Source organism: Pangasianodon hypophthalmus, chromosome 2 (genome assembly GCF_027358585.1).
Source record: "Pangasianodon hypophthalmus isolate fPanHyp1 chromosome 2, fPanHyp1.pri, whole genome shotgun sequence".
NCBI classification, from domain to species: domain Eukaryota; kingdom Metazoa; phylum Chordata; class Actinopteri; order Siluriformes; family Pangasiidae; genus Pangasianodon; species Pangasianodon hypophthalmus.
Window position 1 is genome coordinate 15,043,350 of NC_069711.1, and position 18,531 is coordinate 15,061,880.

The 18,531-nt window shown below is 39.4% G+C and overlaps 1 protein-coding gene across 3 annotated transcripts; it reads left to right on the top strand.

Annotated features, from left to right (window-relative positions):
- Window positions 1-1,040: 1,040 nt before the first annotated feature.
- rbm38 (RNA binding motif protein 38) lies at window positions 1,041-9,786 on the top strand. 3 transcript variants are annotated; one of them, XR_008301181.1, is made up of 5 exons: window positions 1,041-1,533; window positions 3,526-3,649; window positions 3,832-3,886; window positions 6,157-6,263; window positions 7,980-8,118. XR_008301181.1 is itself a non-coding variant. In XM_026911681.3 (4 exons), exons 1-4 carry the CDS (start codon window positions 1,321-1,323, stop codon window positions 8,296-8,298), a joined length of 711 nt encoding a protein of 236 aa, XP_026767482.1. In that variant the 5' UTR covers window positions 1,041-1,320; the 3' UTR covers window positions 8,299-9,786. The 3 variants fall into 3 exon arrangements, 2 of the variants coding, with proteins under 2 accessions (XP_026767482.1, XP_053086852.1); XM_026911681.3 differs by lacking the exon at window positions 6,157-6,263 and having other exon boundaries at window positions 7,980-9,786; XM_053230877.1 differs by lacking the exon at window positions 7,980-8,118 and having other exon boundaries at window positions 6,157-6,264.
- The last annotated feature ends 8,745 nt before the right edge of the window (window positions 9,787-18,531 follow it).

The following is an 18,531-nucleotide window of genomic DNA, read 5'->3' on the forward strand; positions in this document are numbered from 1 at the left end:
GTGAGGTAAGAGAGGACTGCTCCTCCTAATGTCATGAATCTATTTGTACAACATAGTTAAACAGCAGCTACAGCTGGCACAGTTACATGAGTGAATGGTTGTCAATGGTGATACAAGCCCTGGCCTGTTCTCCCTGTTGTCTAGAGGCCTGGCTGATTGATGCTGTTCTGAAAGGCCTTTGTGACCATGCATTTGGGTTAAAGGAGCTGAAGATCATAATCCTGGCGCAATGTCATAGACATATTAGGCTTAAACGGGGCTAAATCTTTATGATCTCATTACCTCTAAATGCTCGTGGTCTGCACTTATCTCTAATTCATAAAGCAAATGTTTCAAAGAGGCCTCTGCTTTCTACTCTCGTGAGCTCTAATCTTTAATATTAGTGCACTGGGGTGTAAATTCATCCTCTTAGTGGTCTGTTGGCATTAACTGGACTTAGACATGCGGTGGAGAGAGGTGGAGAGCGGCCAGTGGTGAATCATTTGTTCTCAGAGCTGATAGTATGAACATGTTCCAAGCCCCCACATAAACACAATCAGAATCACAATTGAGCTTACTTTTATAACGAATTTGGTGTTCAGGGCAGTATGCTACAAGGTGTTTAAGCCTAATTTCATCTTCCGAAAAATAAGATTTGAGCTGTTGTTATTATTTATGAAAAACGGAAAGAAATACAGTATTACTGCGTGTAAATAAGAATTGAGAATTGCATTTTTTTTTTTACGTTCACGTTTACAACAGCACCAGTGGCATAACCAAGTCAATTTTCATGGATTTTTTTTCTGAATTCAAAAAAAGACAGAGTTTATTCGGCTAGGGAAATAGACCCCTTTTGAGTGAGGGCACGTTGTCTCGCTCGCAGTGGCCGTTTTTCTTTGTTTGGCGCAAGGACAAAAGCAGGTGCAAGTTTAAGCGAGGGCGGACGCAGGGGAGGAGTCTGTGCGACAGAACAAAGTTTTCTGATAGTTTTTTTTTACAAAAGAAGCTCCACGCCATTGGCTAGCATGAATAATGGGCGTGACTTTTAAAGACCGTATAAATAGCAGCGCCCGGAAGAAAGGAAAGAAGTGGTCGCTTGTCACAGTTGAGTGCATGCGGCGGTCGTGTACCAGGGAGCGCGTTCACTGCTGCTGCGATGTTTTGTATTGCATAGGAAGTTTAAGGACTAAAGAATTGAAAGCCTGGACAATCGAGCCTTGTTGTATAGAAAATCCCATATTTTGACTCTCTGACTCTTTTTTTTGCATGCCAGGATATTTTTAAACGACTGATTTGGGGGGAAACGTTGCTTTTACGCTTCCGTTACAGTTTGAGTATCCAATGCTTTTACATCCGTTTATGAACAGCACACTCGAAGCTATGCACCCAACGGGAATCCAGAAAGACACTACTTTCACGAAGATTTTCGTAGGGGGTTTACCCTACCACACAAACGATGCGTCTTTGAGAAAGTACTTCGAAGCGTATGGAGAGATAGACGAGGCTGTGGTCATAACGGACAGGCAGACGGGGAAGTCAAGAGGCTACGGCTTCGTAAGTAACTCAGATATTACTCTCAAGCCAGTGTTAATGATTCTTAACTACTTTCTAATTATGGTACGTCTGTGTGCTTTGGAACACGACGTCCTTAATGTACTTTAAACCCTTTTTTTGAGATCCCAGCAGGCTCTTCTTTCTTTGGGTACGTCATGTTGTGCGTAAACGCGCGCGCGACGCGTTCAGGTCTGTTGTGGGCAGATAAGCATCTGTTTTCTAGGTTAGCAATAGTAAACAAAACAAAGGTGTATAAAGTTAAAAATGAAATCCTAATCCCACCTTTCCCGAACGTGTACTTGGTGAATTGTTAGTGGGCCCACACTTTCCCATGTGGTTGTTCAAGCTTAAAACAGAAGTGCTGCTGTCCTCAGTTGGGGAGCGCGAGCGCCAGCAGCTGTAAGGGCTTTATATGGTGAAGTTTCTAAAAGATGGTTTCCAAGCCTCCTCTTTCTCCTCCTACTACTTATTCATGCTACATTAATGAAGCTCGGCAGCACCCAGCCGGCTAGAAATGTTTACAGGATCTTAACGGCCGTCAGAGAGTGGCAGATTATTTTGGCCTAAGATGGAGCTGTACATGTTTTTACTATAGCCTTGTTCTTATTCCACCAGTGTTCCTTCTCCTCACATCTTCTCCTGGAGTTCTTGTCCTGGTGGCTTCACTGGGCTTTTGTATTTATATATATATAAAAAAAACTGTAATGTACTAAACTGTTCCTTTCCTTCTTGTTTGCAAGGGTACACATTTGTACCTTAATATGTATAAAAATAATAGTATATTTTAAAAGTTCATATTAAAGGAAAGGTACAACTTAGTACTACTTTTTCTGAGAGTGTATAATGCAGAGGTTAACAGCTGGACAGACACCCCCCACACACACCACACACACACAGACACACGCAGAGACACACGCAAAGAAAACTTCCCCAGGGAACCTGATAAAGAGGAACTCATTTAAAACAACCAGAATTTTTATTCTTTAAACATGTAACACAGTAACCAACTCAAGATCCAGAGTTACAGAGTCAGTAGAGAACTTGCAGTTAGGTAGTGCTAGTGAGGGTCACAATGAGCATTTTAAGGTCATATAGAAGCCATGTGCTTCTCAGCTTAAATGACACACATAGACAAATATGGAAATATTTATCACAAACTAGAGTGACAGCAAAAATCTGAACCAAAAATGGCCTGGAGGACTGTGCTTATGTGGCAGTCTTCTGTTTGTGCTAGAGTTTTGATGTTCTTAATGCAGCACATGGTGGCTGGAGGTCAAAGAAGGTAGTGCTGCAGTGCTCCAACGGCTCTTCTTGGCTGAGTGTGTGGCAATGCAGGTTTGGCAGGCTCAGGGAGATGAGGGCTTCTGCCTTCAGAGTATTTGGTGGTCTGGGTGATGATCCCTTCATAAAAACCCGTTTTCCCTGAAAGCTCATTTTTCCTGCTAACTGGATTGACTTGTTGATCCAGTTCTGTTTTGAAACCATGAGAAAATGATTGTACATTGCCAAACTATGCATGCTTCCTTTTTGTTTGTAATAATTAATTATGTAAACAGGTACCATGCATGTTTTTTTAAGTTGTAGCATAGGACAGCCACAACTATGTTAACCCCTTAAACTCCCAGGGTGTTATTCAGGTGTCTGTTCAAATAGCACATTTAGTAACTACTATGACTTATTCATTGCACAGTACTACAGTGAAATTACATTACAGTCAGTAATGTAAGCTTTAACCCACCAGTGGGCCCTGGATTAAAGGTTGAACACTTCTGCTGTTATTTTGTAGTGTATGTTTTAGTCTCTCAGTTTTAAAGCTATGTTGTTCTTTGGGTCTTTACTGAAGGCATCCCTGGATGTTAATAGCAATTATGTTTGATATTAATGCCTCACAAGATTTTAGATTTTTAGGTTTAAGTCAACATTAAAAGATCTTTGTAAAAGATCTTTTTTTTTTTTTTATAGATGCTAACAGCACTCTGTTATGTCCTCTAGGTGACAATGACTGACAGGTTAGCAGCAGAACGAGCATGCAAAGACCCAAATCCCATCATTGATGGTCGTAAGGCCAATGTCAACCTGGCCTACCTCGGAGCCAAGCCACGCAGTCTTCAAACAGGTGAGCAGGGGTGATACATGCACACTTGTAACCTTGAAATTATTAGTTATTACTTATTATTTCCTTTCCTTCTGTTTTCTCTTTCCAACTTCACCTGTTACATGGCATGAAACTTTAACAATTGCATGTGAACCTTGTACTATATTGAAATGGTATCATTTAATATTTCTTGTGCTTTATAGGCATATCTGTTGGTGTGCAGCCAATTCATCCAGCACTTATCCAAAGGCAGTATGGGTAAGTCAGATGTCTGTGTCTGTGTGTTCTGTTACATTCTGTTACAGTTTGGTATTGTAGCAAAGACACATTCAGTGTCTTACAAACTCCAGTGGACCTTAACAATGACTGCACATGCAAAGGAAACTGAACAAGTTTTTTGTGCTCTTTGTCATGACTGGACTAGTCTTTTGTCTGGCAGTAAGATTGTTAATTTCTGTCACAGCAAGTTCTTGATTTCTGTGTCTTTGACAGTAGTCAATTAGAGGTAGTCAGTGAGATTTCAGCATTTGTATTGTGGAGTTATTTCTAAACATGGTGTTAGAATTCTCTCTGTTTGCTGACCATATTTATTTTAGTCTTTTGGTTGATGGTGCTCATGTGTTCTTTAGATATCCAAGGCATGCATGCTAGAAGCCTAATAGGAGATTTTGGTTCTGTCAGGGTATATTTTGCCCTTGAGGCTTGGTGCATAAATTTGTATTAATCTATGAGGCCTACATATCTGAGAAAACCTGCCCTGTGAGTTTATTCCGTAGTTCCAAGCCATTGCTGTGGACAAAGCAGTTAACATGGCTTTATCACTATTTTATTTGTCCAATTATAGTTGTAATACGAAGAAACACCAACCTTGTTTCTTAGCAACCTTTCAACTGATACAAACATTTATTGGCTCGGTAATGGTATAGTTTTCAAGTAGTCAGTTTGGTTTGCCATGGTGACAGACTGGTTTTGAACAAATTTTTACCCTCTTATTAACATGTTCATATGAGACAGACCTAAAACGTTCCATCTGCCGGTGAGTTAGTTGCTGTGGTAACAAGGTGGAGCAGTGTTGGGGAGGGGGACCCGCGTTTCTGCCTGTATGACAGGTGCTGTCTCATATTTCCTCAATTACACCCTTCATACACATCTACCCACCCTTTTATACACACTTGCACACCTGTCGCTTTCCCCCATGGAGCTCTTTGTCTCCTTCTGCTCAGAAATGGATTGCTAGGAATAAGAGGCTAGCTATAAGAGGCTGTCTCATTCCCTCTTTATTTAAATTGTTTTTTGGCCCTTCATGACCTTTCTACACATGCTCTCACTCTCAAATCGTAAGCATCAAAACCAACATGAGTACGTAACACAGCCACACATTCCAAGCCATTTAGTTTTGTGCATATTTCTAGATATGAAATGGTCCTACAGTCATTCGCTGTCTTAACAGTATTGTGTGACGTTTTCTAAGCAGGTGAAATCGGTCATGTTGTCAGCTTAGTGATTAGACTGGGGCCCTGAAAAGTGACACCACAGTGAGAAGGGGGGGAGGGGGGGGGGGTGCAGTAAAGGGAGGGGCTGAGGGTCAGTGGGTTGTGTATTGAGTAAAGAGAAGAATGGAAATGTTTAGGTGATATGAGCAGAAAGAGAGGGAGATGGGTTCAGTGTAGTTCCCTGTGCTTCAGTCGCTAGATGTGAGAGCTGTTGTGCAATAGCTCTATGAAATGTCACTATCTCTCTACAAGTTCAACACTTTCCCTCTATAATAAGAATGTATGCTTATGATAATGAACCACAATATTGCCAGCTGTCAGTGCACATTCAACATATTGTGTGTGAAGTCATCTGTTAATGTTATTGCGTGGGCTTAAGCACTGGGTATATGTGACTGCCTCTTTGTCTTATATGTTTTTGAGTACATGCTTATAAGGTAAGGTAACACTTTTGATGTGAGTTGTTTTCTATCAATACCTATTGTATATGTGGAATTAAAAATAAGCTACTTCACAGGATTGTTTGGCATTAGTAATGATCAGCAGTGTGTGGCTGCTATTCAGTAAAAAAGTCATGACAGTTTCCTCATGATGTGGAGTTCAAGAGTAAAATGACCTCCACCAGTCAATTAATGCACAGCGCAAGAGACCAATGTGTAAATGTGACCTGGCAACTGCCTAGTGACTGAAGATGTGTGTGTGTGTGTGTGTGTGTGTGTGTGTGTGTGTGTGTGTGTGTGTGTCCTTGACCGCTGTATCAGCTAAGCCTGGTCTCTGGACTTTAAACAAAGCTGCCAGTTACTTTACTCAGTCCATGACTCTGTGAGCTGAGCACAGTTTGTGAGTTTGTGTGGCCAGGGCAGTAGGCAGTAGTCGAGGATCACAATGCCACCTTTTCTATTTTACTGTGATGTGTATGAGACCAAGAGAGCAAGAAAAAGGCTGTATTTTCTTGTATCCTCTGATCTAATTCATTATATAATCAAGTGTTCCTCTAACCTCCACTCTTCTATTCATGCTCTGTTATTTGGCCAGTTGATGGAGAGCATTACTGAGGGAAGAAGACCCACAAGCTCCTGGCTACACTGGGCCTAGTGTGGAGGTCCAGATTGGGTGCTGCTCGCCCTGACCCCACCCTTAAGGTGCCAGTCATGGCTTGAGAGTGCAGTGTAGTGTGCTGTGACGGTTTGAAGTGCTGTGCGCATGTATGACAGTAAAGCTTACGCTGATACATCTTTCATTCTTTGTGACCTTCGCATGGTTTTTGGTTTGCAGTGCTGACTGAAGTGATTTACTACTTTGTGTGTGTGTGTGTGTGTGTGTGTGTGTGTGTGTGTGTGTGTGTGTGTGTGTGTGTGTGTGTATGGGGGAGGGGGCGTTATTGGATGTTTTGCACATGTTCTCCGCCCACACACCCTTTCCTGTGTTGAACCATGGTGTGTACAGTCTCTTTCATTTATGCACACACAAGTAATTCTAAAAGTGTGCATTCATCTCTGTGTTCTGTAAATGTGGTACTTTTAGTGTTGTGTTGGGTTCACAAGGTCTGTTTGTGTAATATATTCTTTAGATACATATTCAATTCTTAATCTTCACTTAGGAAAAATAACTACCCTCTTTAATCTCCTGAAATCTGGAAGGAACTGTGTGTAAATGATTGCACACGTCGACTCATCAGATGTAGAACTTAATAATAGATCACTTGTTTTGCATCGTATTTTCAGGTAATTACTAGCTAATAAACCCTGGGGTTGACAATGTAAAAGAGCACAGCGATTAACATGCAACTTGTCTCTCTTGCTAATTAGTTTCTAGCAGGGAAAGTCATATTATTTTATAGGAAATGTCTGTTATATATTTCACCATATACAGACAGAAAGCGGCAGGAGTCTTGAGTGTGAACCAAGATGTTTTTCAGTTCCTGCTGTCGGAATAGGGGTCCCCTGATGACATTTCTTGCCATTTCCCTTGGGGGGGTTGTTCTGTTTGTTTCCAGGTGCAGCATCTTGAGACCCCCACATCACCACACCTTCCCACAACTCCCTACATTCAGAGAGAGTGATGTGATTGTGTGTGTGTGTGTGTGTGTGTGTGTGTGTGTGTATGTGGGGGTGACTTGTGTAATAATTCCACCCCCTTACACAGACACACTCTCTCCAGTGGAAGGGACTCACAGGGGTATATTCAGACCTTGTTAATAATAGCACAGCAGTCTGTGAGGGAGAAGAGGTGAATCTGTCCTTTCTCCACACTGTTAGTTACCCTTGTAGGGCTAAAAGCTTACCTCTGAATATTACTACACTTTCACCATTTAATATAAACATGCTGTTACTGGTGCCTGCCATTGGCACATTGCATTGATCTCATTGTTAGTGTGTGTAGTGCATGTGTGTGAGATAGAGACTCCTAGCTCTCACTGAATGAGTGAAAAGTAGCAGCTGTTAAAACACTTGTGGGTGTTGGTTGAGAGAAGCTGCCAGAAGCATCTGTCTCCCACCTCTCTTGCTAAGAACCTATTCCAGCTACCAAGACTGTTGAATTTACACAGTTCACATGTTGCTGTTGTAGGTGGGATGCTCCATAAACCTGCAGAACAAGCTTCCCTTCCTGTCTATTTCTGATTTAATTTTAATGTAAGGCTTGGGTTGAATGTTTATCCTTTGGCCTTCTCCCAGTGCTGATGCCTTCCCCATCTTATTGATGAAAGTACCATAAGGATGTGAGCATATGGTCTCATCATTAATAAGACGGAGATTGCTAACAGGATTGGGAAATGGCTACTAATTCTCATTTGATCCAAGTCTGAAGAATGGTGTCATGTGGTCTGTGTGTGTTCACTCTTATCTCTGTGTGTGCAGGCTGGCGCAGCAGTATGTATACCCGCAAGCCTTTGTACAGCCCAGCCTGGTGCTCCCTTCTCAAGTGGCCTCCTCGCTCACTTCACCGTATGTGGACTACACTGCCTATGCCCAGTACACCTCAGCAGCATTTGAGCACTACCCTTATGCCTCTTCCCCGGGTTTCGTTGGCTATGGCTACACCAACAGCCACATCACTGGCCCATCCTCCAGCACCACTTCACTGCACCAGACCCTCACCAATGCGCCCACTGCCGCCACCCCTGCCTTCATCCAGTACCCACCACAGCAGCATCTACAACCTGAACGCATGCAGTGAGGGCCTGACGAGCCAAGTGAGCGCTGGGGAAAAAAACATGAGGATAGAACTATTGCACTGTCACATCAGGATTTGCTTCGGGCAGCTGAGTCCGGCGACAGTGAAACTGTGCAGTGACTTTAAAAGAGCTTCCAGAAGCACTGATGCTTTTTAAAAAAAAATTTCCTTCAACATTATTACTGTTATTACTATTATTCATGCTATTCATATCATAAGCTTAATTGTATTAATGTTTCTTTTTGTGCTCACATTATATTGTTAAGATCAATCAGAGTAAGGTGCCTCATTGTATAGAGTGGGAAAACAAAGTTAAGGAAGACTGTACAGTCATACACTGAACATGAAGAGGCTTTAGAAGGTTTAATGGGGTATTGCTGCTCAAGGACACTGGAGAAAGCATTTGAGAGAATGGAAAGTCCAAATTTAAGGTTATAGATAGGGAAGAACACAAAATCAGAGGGGTGGGAAATGGAGATGCAACAAAACAGCCGTACATGTACAACAACATGAGATGTTGGTACTAAATCAAGGACAACATGGAGAACGTCAAGCTACTTCTACTGCTTAAAGATGCTCAACACCCCCCAGGACTACCTTTCTTTTTTATAATGAAGAGGCCTTAATACTAGAATCTTTCTTTAGGTGTAAATGACCATTTTAGCATTTATATATATATAGGGTGAACTGTGAATAAACCACCACCTGCTTCCAAACAAATAAACCCCAGTCTACAGACCTCAGGCTTGTTTAAGTCCAAAGACTTGCGATATGGTATTTTAGAGTAAGGGTGCTAATTAAAGATTTTGATCAGGTTTCTGTCCATGGTGATGATTGTGAATTTATGCCATAATGCAAAACTGATTTGGAGACAGTTGTCTAGTTCAGGAGAAGCATTGAATGTGCCCCTTGTTTGGATTGTGGATGAATGGAGATAATCATTATATGATGCAGTAAGCATTGGACATGTATGGACAATGCTTATTGTATCATATTTTTTGGACATATTTTAACATGTATGGTAGCTGACACTGATACCTACAGTACATCAGTTTTGTATAACTGTTAAAACTAATTGTAAACATCTTTCTGAATATCTCTCTGACAGGGGTGTTCTTTATGTACAGCATTGTCACAATTTAAAGCATTTTGCAGTATTTATGTTAAGATATTTAAGTGATCTGTGGTACTATTAGTTTTTTTTTTTTTTTAATGTGTAAATTGGTCTCTCAGTACACCAGACATGCAAAACATACAATGTTTCAGGCTTCTGGTTGCCAAATAAGAATGTGTACATAGTTGATTTAGCATTCTTCATATACTAATAATCCACATGTGCACCTAAAAATTTTAAGTTGATTTTTGAGCCTCAGCTTGCACCTGGCACATAATTGCTCTATGAAGCATTTTTATGTCACATCATTTCACTATCTGCAAAGAAGCCATACCAAGAAAAGTCTTGGGGAAAATAAAGACTTTATACTAAAAATAGGAATGCATTTGATTGTTCTTACATTGTCTTGTTTGCACCCATCTACTTTGTTTTGGGGGAAAATATGCTTCTGTCTGTTCTGTATACTTTAATTAAAGCATTCCTTTAGACTGCAGTCAGGAATTTTTCAAAGCTGCTCGATGAAACTTCAGGTAGTATATTACTTATTACCAAATATAAATTAAGGTTGCTTCTTACTACTGTTCCCTGGTCAATGCTACTGCTAAGTTTCTATTGTTGTCAGGTGCTAATAGTTGCATGTATCAAGTAGAAATATAAGATGCACGAAAGGAGGGGAATTTTTCTTTAGGACCTGATTATGAGTCATTATTTAACACATTCACTGTTTGAATGTAATAAATGACCTAAAATGCTGCGTTTGACTGGCACCATGTGCAGTAAAGACAGTCTTGTCTTGCATCATATCAGCATGCTCTGAGTGTGTGTGGAGTGTGTGCGATGTTTGGTTAGGTCATGGGGAAGGGGCCCTGCTGGTTATCAGGCTTTAACATGAGCAGTAGCCCCAGGCACGCACTGTTCTCTACCAGGACACATACACTGTTGCCTTTGCCAGCTTATCCGGGGAAGGCTGGTTATGAGGATGGCTTATGTGTACAGCGGATTAATATTTTCATAGTCATTGTTAGTTTCCAGGCACTGTGAAAATACCAAGACACATTTATATGCAGACAACCTGGCCACTTACCACATTTCTGTTTTTTTCTTATCAAACAATTGGAGCTTTGTCTAGTGATTGTATATTTTAAGCATTTTGAATCTCAACCATAGGGAGCGTGATCCATTTTAATTCCATTGTAAATGCGTCACTCAGGTTTTTCTGGGTGATCTGGAGGTAGCTGCATGGCCTGTTGAGCAGAGATAAATAAGAGTGGAAGTGTTTGTGAAGCTGCTGTGGTGTAATGGAGTCATGGTGTTAGCTTAAATAAACAGCTCATTCATTGTGTGTACTCAAGATGAAGTTATGGCTGTTTGTGCAGCTATGGAATGAACATGGTAACCTTTTTTGTCGCTGAGCTGAATCTGATTGTTTGCAGGGTTTAACTCAAATGTTAAGATACTAAAGATCTTGTGTTAGGCTCAACTGAACTTTTAGCAATATACACAATAATATTGCTAAAAGTTCAGTTGAGCCTAACACAAGCTCTATATCATGTTCTTTGTTGCATAGTTCATACATGCATCACAAGTATATTTGAAGTCTCTTCCTCTTAATAGAATGCATATTATTTCTTCTTCCTCAGTCCTAACAACTCATCACCTTATGGTCTTTACGCTTCTCTATTTACATTGACATGAATTGATTTTATTGCACTCTCTCTTTGTCATTTCTACAATCTGACTGTTATGTTACTTCCCTCTTTAATCACTTTTTCCTTTCTTCCTGCTCTCCTTGCCACACATTTACAGTAGAAGGGGAGTCAGGGTTGAAGTGAGTGCCAGCTTGATAAACCACAAGTAGAGCTTTATGCTGAATCATTGACAGACACATGCCATTTTGCTGTATTAGCCTTGATGTTTCCAAGCTTTCAAACAGTCACACTTTCTACTCATAATGCCACACTGCCTAATAGCTGCCAATCATTAGCAGAAAGGCACTTCAATGTCTAGGAGTTCCTAGCCTCACTTAATCCCACCCACTTGGATTTTTTTTTTTTTTTTTTTTTTTTTTTTTTTTTTTCCAGAAACTCACAATGATGAGCATTGGTCTCTGATGCATACCACATTCTTTATTTGTATATTCATGAGTGGGGATGTTGAACAATTTGTCTATACTGTGTATCAGGCCCTGTATAAACTAATTTTACTCCAATTTAACCTAGGTCATTACAGATCAAATCCTGCTGCAGGGACCTTTGGATTAGAATTGGTCCGATCTGGCTAACGTCTGGAGACACTCAGCATGGTGTCCTGAGATAGTATAGACACTATATTTAGTGAACCACTCAAAGATGGCGACACCAGGCCACTGACCCACCTCGTTTTATTGCCTCTGCCTGTTGTCACTGGCTGTCTAACTGAGATAAAGTTGATAAGTTTGGATTGGGTGGTGAGGGGAGGCTTAGGCACCGATGCTCTTTGGTTCTAATGAAACCTACACATACATATACACATAGTCATTTTCTTATATGTCACACTCTATATACACTTGCCTTTCATGCTTTAGTTTTTCTGTATCACTTTCCCTTCCTAACTGGAGTGAATGGGGTGTAATTACTATACCTTGACAGATAAGATGAGTAATAGCAGATGCATATTGAAAGCAGATGATATCAACAACATTGCTGCTCTAAAGAAAATTTAGATATGTTTGTATGTTAATCATTTTCAAATTAAATATAGTAATCCATAGATTATATTGTAGGTCACAATCTGTCAGGATATACAATCTAACTACTTCAATTAAATTTTATTTGTATAGCACCTTTAAAAAAAGACATTGACAAAAGAAGCTTTACAGAAATCTTAATGTAGATTTAGATCCCTAATGAGCAAGCCTGAAGTGACACTAGCAAGAAAAACTCCCTGAGATGACATGAGATAGAAACCTTGACAGGAACCAGACTCAGAAGGAAACCCATAATCTTCTGGGTGACACTTGATAGTGGCATTTTTATTGAAATTTTTTAAGAAATTTTATCTAAGCCTTTTATCTAATGCAGCTTAGATTACACCTCTAAGATTAAGCTGGATAAGTAAAACAAACATCTTATATGAGCGTGTGACAGAAAGACAGAGAAAGAGATGGAGTGATAATGAGACATAAATACATGCAAAGACTTAATGACTCAATTCGGTTTCCTTGCATGAATCATGTGGTGGTCAGTGACATCATTTGGCAAGACATAAACAGAAATAATTTGTGGCTGTACTGCATTGGGGATAACACCTCTGTTAACTCATTTGCTTGGGTCTATCAGGTTTGTCAGTGGCTCCACACTGTTGTTACTGTTGTTGCAAGTACCTTTCCTATTAGTTTCAGTGTAATACTAAATAATTCATTTTGGTTCCTGAATGATATGCTTCAGGAAATAACTGAATAATCATCTATGACTTTAATGAGTTATAGAGTCTGGGTTAAGGACAATTGTAACATTCAACCTACAGAACAGGAACATAACCTTGCTTTTATTTTTTGATTTTTTATAAAGCTGTGATTTTTATTCAGTTTTTTTTTTTGTCATAAATAATTATCAATGAAGAAACTTGTTTTATGAATTATCAATCTTATAAATTAGTCGCCTAGCATGTTTTGCATAGTTATGTCATATAACATTTGTGAATTATTACTCACATACTCAATTCTTCTTATATCACATATATATACACCTTACATAAAACATTACAACTATGAGACGTTTCATGTTGCATTTGTGCACTTTGACCATGTGACCAGTGATGTGAAAATGTAGCATCAAAATTGTAAGTATGTAAATTGTAATTTGTAAGCACTAAAGTAGTTTTGAGCGGTGGCAAGGAAAAACACATAGAGACAATATGAGGAAGAAACCTTGAGAGGAACCAGACTCAAAAGGGAACTCATCCTCATCTGGGTGACACTGGATAGTGCAATTATAAATAATCCCCTTCTATAACTGTATACTATATGGTCAGAAAGTGCAACTGTGTAACCATAAAAATTCATTATAGTTTTCAAGTGAAGTCTATTTCGTTCAAATTATCAGATGTTCACTGATGGAGGCTTGAGTGTGAAACTGTCTGTGGGAATTGCAGTCCTAAAGCTATCATAGCAACTGCAGTCTTAAGCCATTGCAGCAAAACTGTTCATATCAGTTGAATCCAAAGCCATCTTCATGGTTTCTAAGCGGTAACAACCACAGTAATCTCGGGTAACTGTAGGCTGTCCGTATGGGGCTATCCTCAGCAGCTGTGAGTGGCTTCCAACAGATGAGAACTCCAACCAGAGGTAGGGCATCAGGATGGATCAGGCAGGTATTGTCAAGTAATGGTTAAAGAATATGACATCATTACATACTATTCCTTTTGACAGAAAAAATCTGTATTTAGTGTAGGATCAGGTAATCAGAAGTAATGAAAATATGAGACAAGCAGCATGAAATTCTGTTCAGAGGTATTCAACACTAAAATAGTCTACTGTGCTAGTAAAAAAACAGTCACAGATGTGTTTGAGTCTCTTCTTATCTCACTTATATAAGAATAGAGTTCAATTTGAAGTAAATGACCCCCTTGCCTAAGAAGGAAGGGCTGATTCAGCCTAGGGGACAGTGCACATGCACAATATTCACTCTAGCGCAGAGATAAAATTAGTATATGGCCTAATGTAACCTCTTTTGAGTCTGCAGATATAATTTCTCTCTCTTTTTCTCACACATGCTTCTGTGGGGTTCAGCAGAGTTTTTTTTTTTTTTTTTGCTCTGCCCCATGTCCTTATCTGTGGTTAGCATGTGTTCAGGGCAGGCTGGGCCTCCTCTACACTCCCCCGATTAAGCTTCCTCCAGAGTCCAAGAGATGAGGCCAGACAGGTGCTTTCACTCCCACGTTTACACAGGACTCACACACACTCACAACACATTAAAGGAACACACCAGTAATTTGTCAACCTAACTTCTATCTATCTATCTATCTATCTATCTATTGCATATGTGTGATTATCACAAACAATAATTTTGCCATGTTTCCCTGTACTAAAAAAGAAAAGTTATCTTGACAACTTAAAAACTAATTTCTAAGAAGTTTAAAGGGAGACAATAAATGTTTAGGTGAAACATATTTATGTTTCATTCACTGTTCAGTTAAAAGTATTTGTAAATTTAGCTAAAAGTCTCTATAATTTGTCCTTTCAGATGACTTTTTTAGTGGGAAGAATGTGTGGTTATGTGGTTAACAGTTGTGTGAGTCTGATAACACAACACACATGGATAGCACAAAACCTAGAATTCATTTCTGAGCAAAGTTAAACAAAAGTACTTAAGAACCACTTTAGTAAGACATTCTGTTATGTCTAACATAATTTTTTTTTCTTTTCTAAGTACCAAGAAACATGTCAAAATTCCTGTCTTTGGTAAACATAAATATGCAACAGATTGAGTAGATGAAAATTGCTTAAAGTCTTAAATAGACATCCAGGCAACTCTGGCTTAGCATTAGCATTTATGATTCACCCAGATTGTTACAATAAAGCTTTGGCAAATCTAGAATTGCTCTGACTTATGCATTATCAAAACTGAAAGTCAGTGTTCATTTGTGTGATATTACTAAAGGTTTATCGGGAAAGAAAACAGAAAGTCATCATAGGTTTAGGGTCTTCTACTCAGCTTATCACATGCTCACACTTTAATATAGAGCTGCAGCAATGTCCATATCTATTTCAGACAAGAATATATATCTGTATGTGTAAATGTGTATACACATGTACATACTCTAGGACAACACCAACTGGATGCACTATTTACTACAGTACAACACACCTGATGCCACAAGTCAAATCACTGTCCTCACAGTGCAGCAGCTTAACCACCTTACACATACAAGCAGAGAGAAGAGAGTATAAAAGAATTATTTATATAACACAAAAAGTTGTTATATGCTAGTTTGATGTTCTATAGTACATGAGTGTGTGCTTGTGTGTGTGTGTGTGTGTGAGAGAGAGAGAGAGAGAGAGAGAGAGAAAACACCCAGTTCAGAAGGTGTTGATTAATTTTCTATAACAGCAGCTCAGTACGTCTGGCTGAAGTTCAAATCATAGGTTTATTTTAATGCACTTGTTCTAATACATTATGGTTTCTATAGTAACAGCTCATACACAGGGACTTGTATATAGGACTTTCTACATAACTTAATACTACTAATAAATAGATTTTAAAAAGCGTTGTTATTTAACAAAGAAAAACATATAATTGTTGATATGGTGAAGCTATCTGAAAGGAAATGTTCATTTAACATTTATTGACAGAGTCTCCAGTGTCAGTGCTTCATAACAGTTTTCCATTACAGGAAAGTTTTAAGGATAGAGGACTTTGCAGTTTTAGTCTTATCACACTTTTTAGTCTTATTAATTTCAAGAGAGAGAAAAAAAAAGATGCTGGTGAGGGTACAACTGCAGCTGTTATAATGTAAATGATAACAGGAACTTACTTGTTTCACGGACGGTCCACAACATTAAATTCCATAAAATAGAATTAACTATAAACAGTAAAACTACGACATGCCATTGATTAATCAATTAAAAACTATAATGGTGGAAATGTGGTAGGTTAGGAAAATAACCAACTTTGCCATGGTAATCACACCACCCTGGTGTGGATTAGTGTCCTATAACAGCATAGCCCATTGTATTTTATTCCTTATATATTGTTCTCCTCTTACTTAACAAGGACAATACACATTAATCAACTTTTATGATGTAAAAGTGTCAGATTTAGCCAAATGGCTAACTTTTATCGGCTGGGCATGTTCAAAAAAGAACAAATAAGACAAAAAGACCAGATATGACAGGGAGAAAAAAGTCTACAAAACATTATTAAAATAGGATTGCTACACAGCACATAAAAATACACAAAATAACAAACACACCAAAAAACACGTTACACAATACATGATACAATCTTGACGTTAATTTTTGTGAGCATTATATTACATATAACTAAACATGATGGCATTCCTGACTTTCCAACAACCGACTTTTTTCTTTCTTTCTTTTTATCTTTCAAATCTCTTAAATCTGAAGGACATTTGTTCCTTTTGAAAAGACCTTTCGGCCTTTTTGGGGGAGACCCCCCCAACCATCCCCCCAGTGTGACAGTATGAAATGGCAGGACAAGGCAACAGGTGTAGGGAGGATGAAGACTATTTCAAAATGCTCCAGTGTGGTCACTGCTGTCTTTCAGAAACAGCTGTGTCAATTGCCTCCTGTCACTACTAATCATCTGGAAATGGCAGTTGTACAGGGCAGGTTGTGACATTTGGAGGGTCATCTAGGAGTGGTTCATTGAGAGGGGTGTGTGTGTGTTTGTGTGTGTGTGTGTTCCCCCTGTTTATTTCTTGCTATGTACTCTAAATCCATCAGCCTGGGTTATTGGTGATGGAGTTTTCTCCATCTTCTTGTCTTTACTGGATTCAGAATTTAAACACATTCTTGTACATTATAAGCAACAACAGTGGACTAATTGTTGACAAAGAGCCAATTTCAGTTGCTTCTAAAAAGTATACATGATTATAGCTGGTTTTTTCTTCAGGGAGCAAGGACACCACAATTGGGCTAAATTACAATTTAAAGAGCAAATATGACAGAGTTTTCTAAACAATGACAAAAAAAGAATCCCCTGAAGGAAGCCATGTTGCTGCGTTACAGCATAACTGCAATACCAGAACTACATAGCTCTCTCTTTATCTCCTTAACTCTTTCATTTTCTCTCTAGCTCACTCCTGTGCACTCTTCCTTTCTTTTTTGTTCCCGCTAACCCCTCTCTTGATCATTCCCTATTTTAGTCTGTCCCTCCTTATATTGTTTGTCTCTGTAAATTCAAAGTAAAACCTCCACCATTGCTTTTTTTTTTTTTTTAGCTTGTTCAAACAAACCGTTGCTGTGTTGCCTCTTTGACAAGGACCAGTGAAGCTGGGGATACTCCACTTACACACACACACACACACACACACACACAAATTCCACCACAGTGCTTTATAAGGACAGGGAGAAAAAAGCCCAGCCGGCACTAATTTTAGAACACTTCTGTTGTGCCTCTGTTCCCTCTCTCTCCCTCTCCTCCTTTCTGTCTTTTTTCCTTCCATCCCTCTTTCTCTCCCTCTCTTCCTCTCTTTCTCTCAGTGGGTGGCAGAGAAGAGAGCACGTAACTGATGATGATAATAATAATAATCCACAAGATAATAGCCAGGCTAGTAGAAGGCATCTCAGGATTCCTCTGGTCTACACAGCATGGGAGCATCACTAGCACAAGCATCAGCATTATCTCTACATAAGAAAGTGTGCAGGAAACTGAGGCTTGTGTTTGGGCTTAGAGATAAGAGATACAATTTCCAATACTGATCACTTCTTTTCTTACGTGGTGACAGTCAGGTTTTAGGTGCTTCTGAAATGGATGCACATCAACAAAGATATCTAACATATTGCTTGAAGACTTGTGTTAGTGTGTACATGAAAAAAGAGAGCAAAAGTTTAAGAATCTTTCAGGCTCTAATCTAACAGTCTCACTTTCCTTATCTTATGATGACTGTGTCTGTCAAGGTGACGTGACCCATATAAGCCAAATATACTGCAAAGCAAACAAATGATTTAACAAAGTGGCACCACCTCAGCTGGAGCAGACCTTCAAGTTTCCTTTATCTATGCCTCATTACCCTGGTGACACTAACAAACCACAGTTGTGTGTTGGTTGGAAACGGTAGCTGGTCAACTGCTGCCAGCTCTGTCTTCAGTTCTCACACACACACACACACACACACGCGCGCACACACACACACACACACACACACACACACACACACACACACACACACACACTCACGCGCACACACGCGCACACACACTGAGTGCTGTGTGAAGGATTTTTAAGAAGGTGGGGGTTTTAAGACAATTGTGTGATAGAGAAATAGAGACAAGTGTGTGGTAGATATACTCATTTCCCAAAGGAAATTTTCCCAAAGTGTTTTATTTTAATGTACTCAAGGCAAAACAAAAGAAGAAAATTACACGTAATTGAGGTTGCACAAATCAGGCACTTACTGGA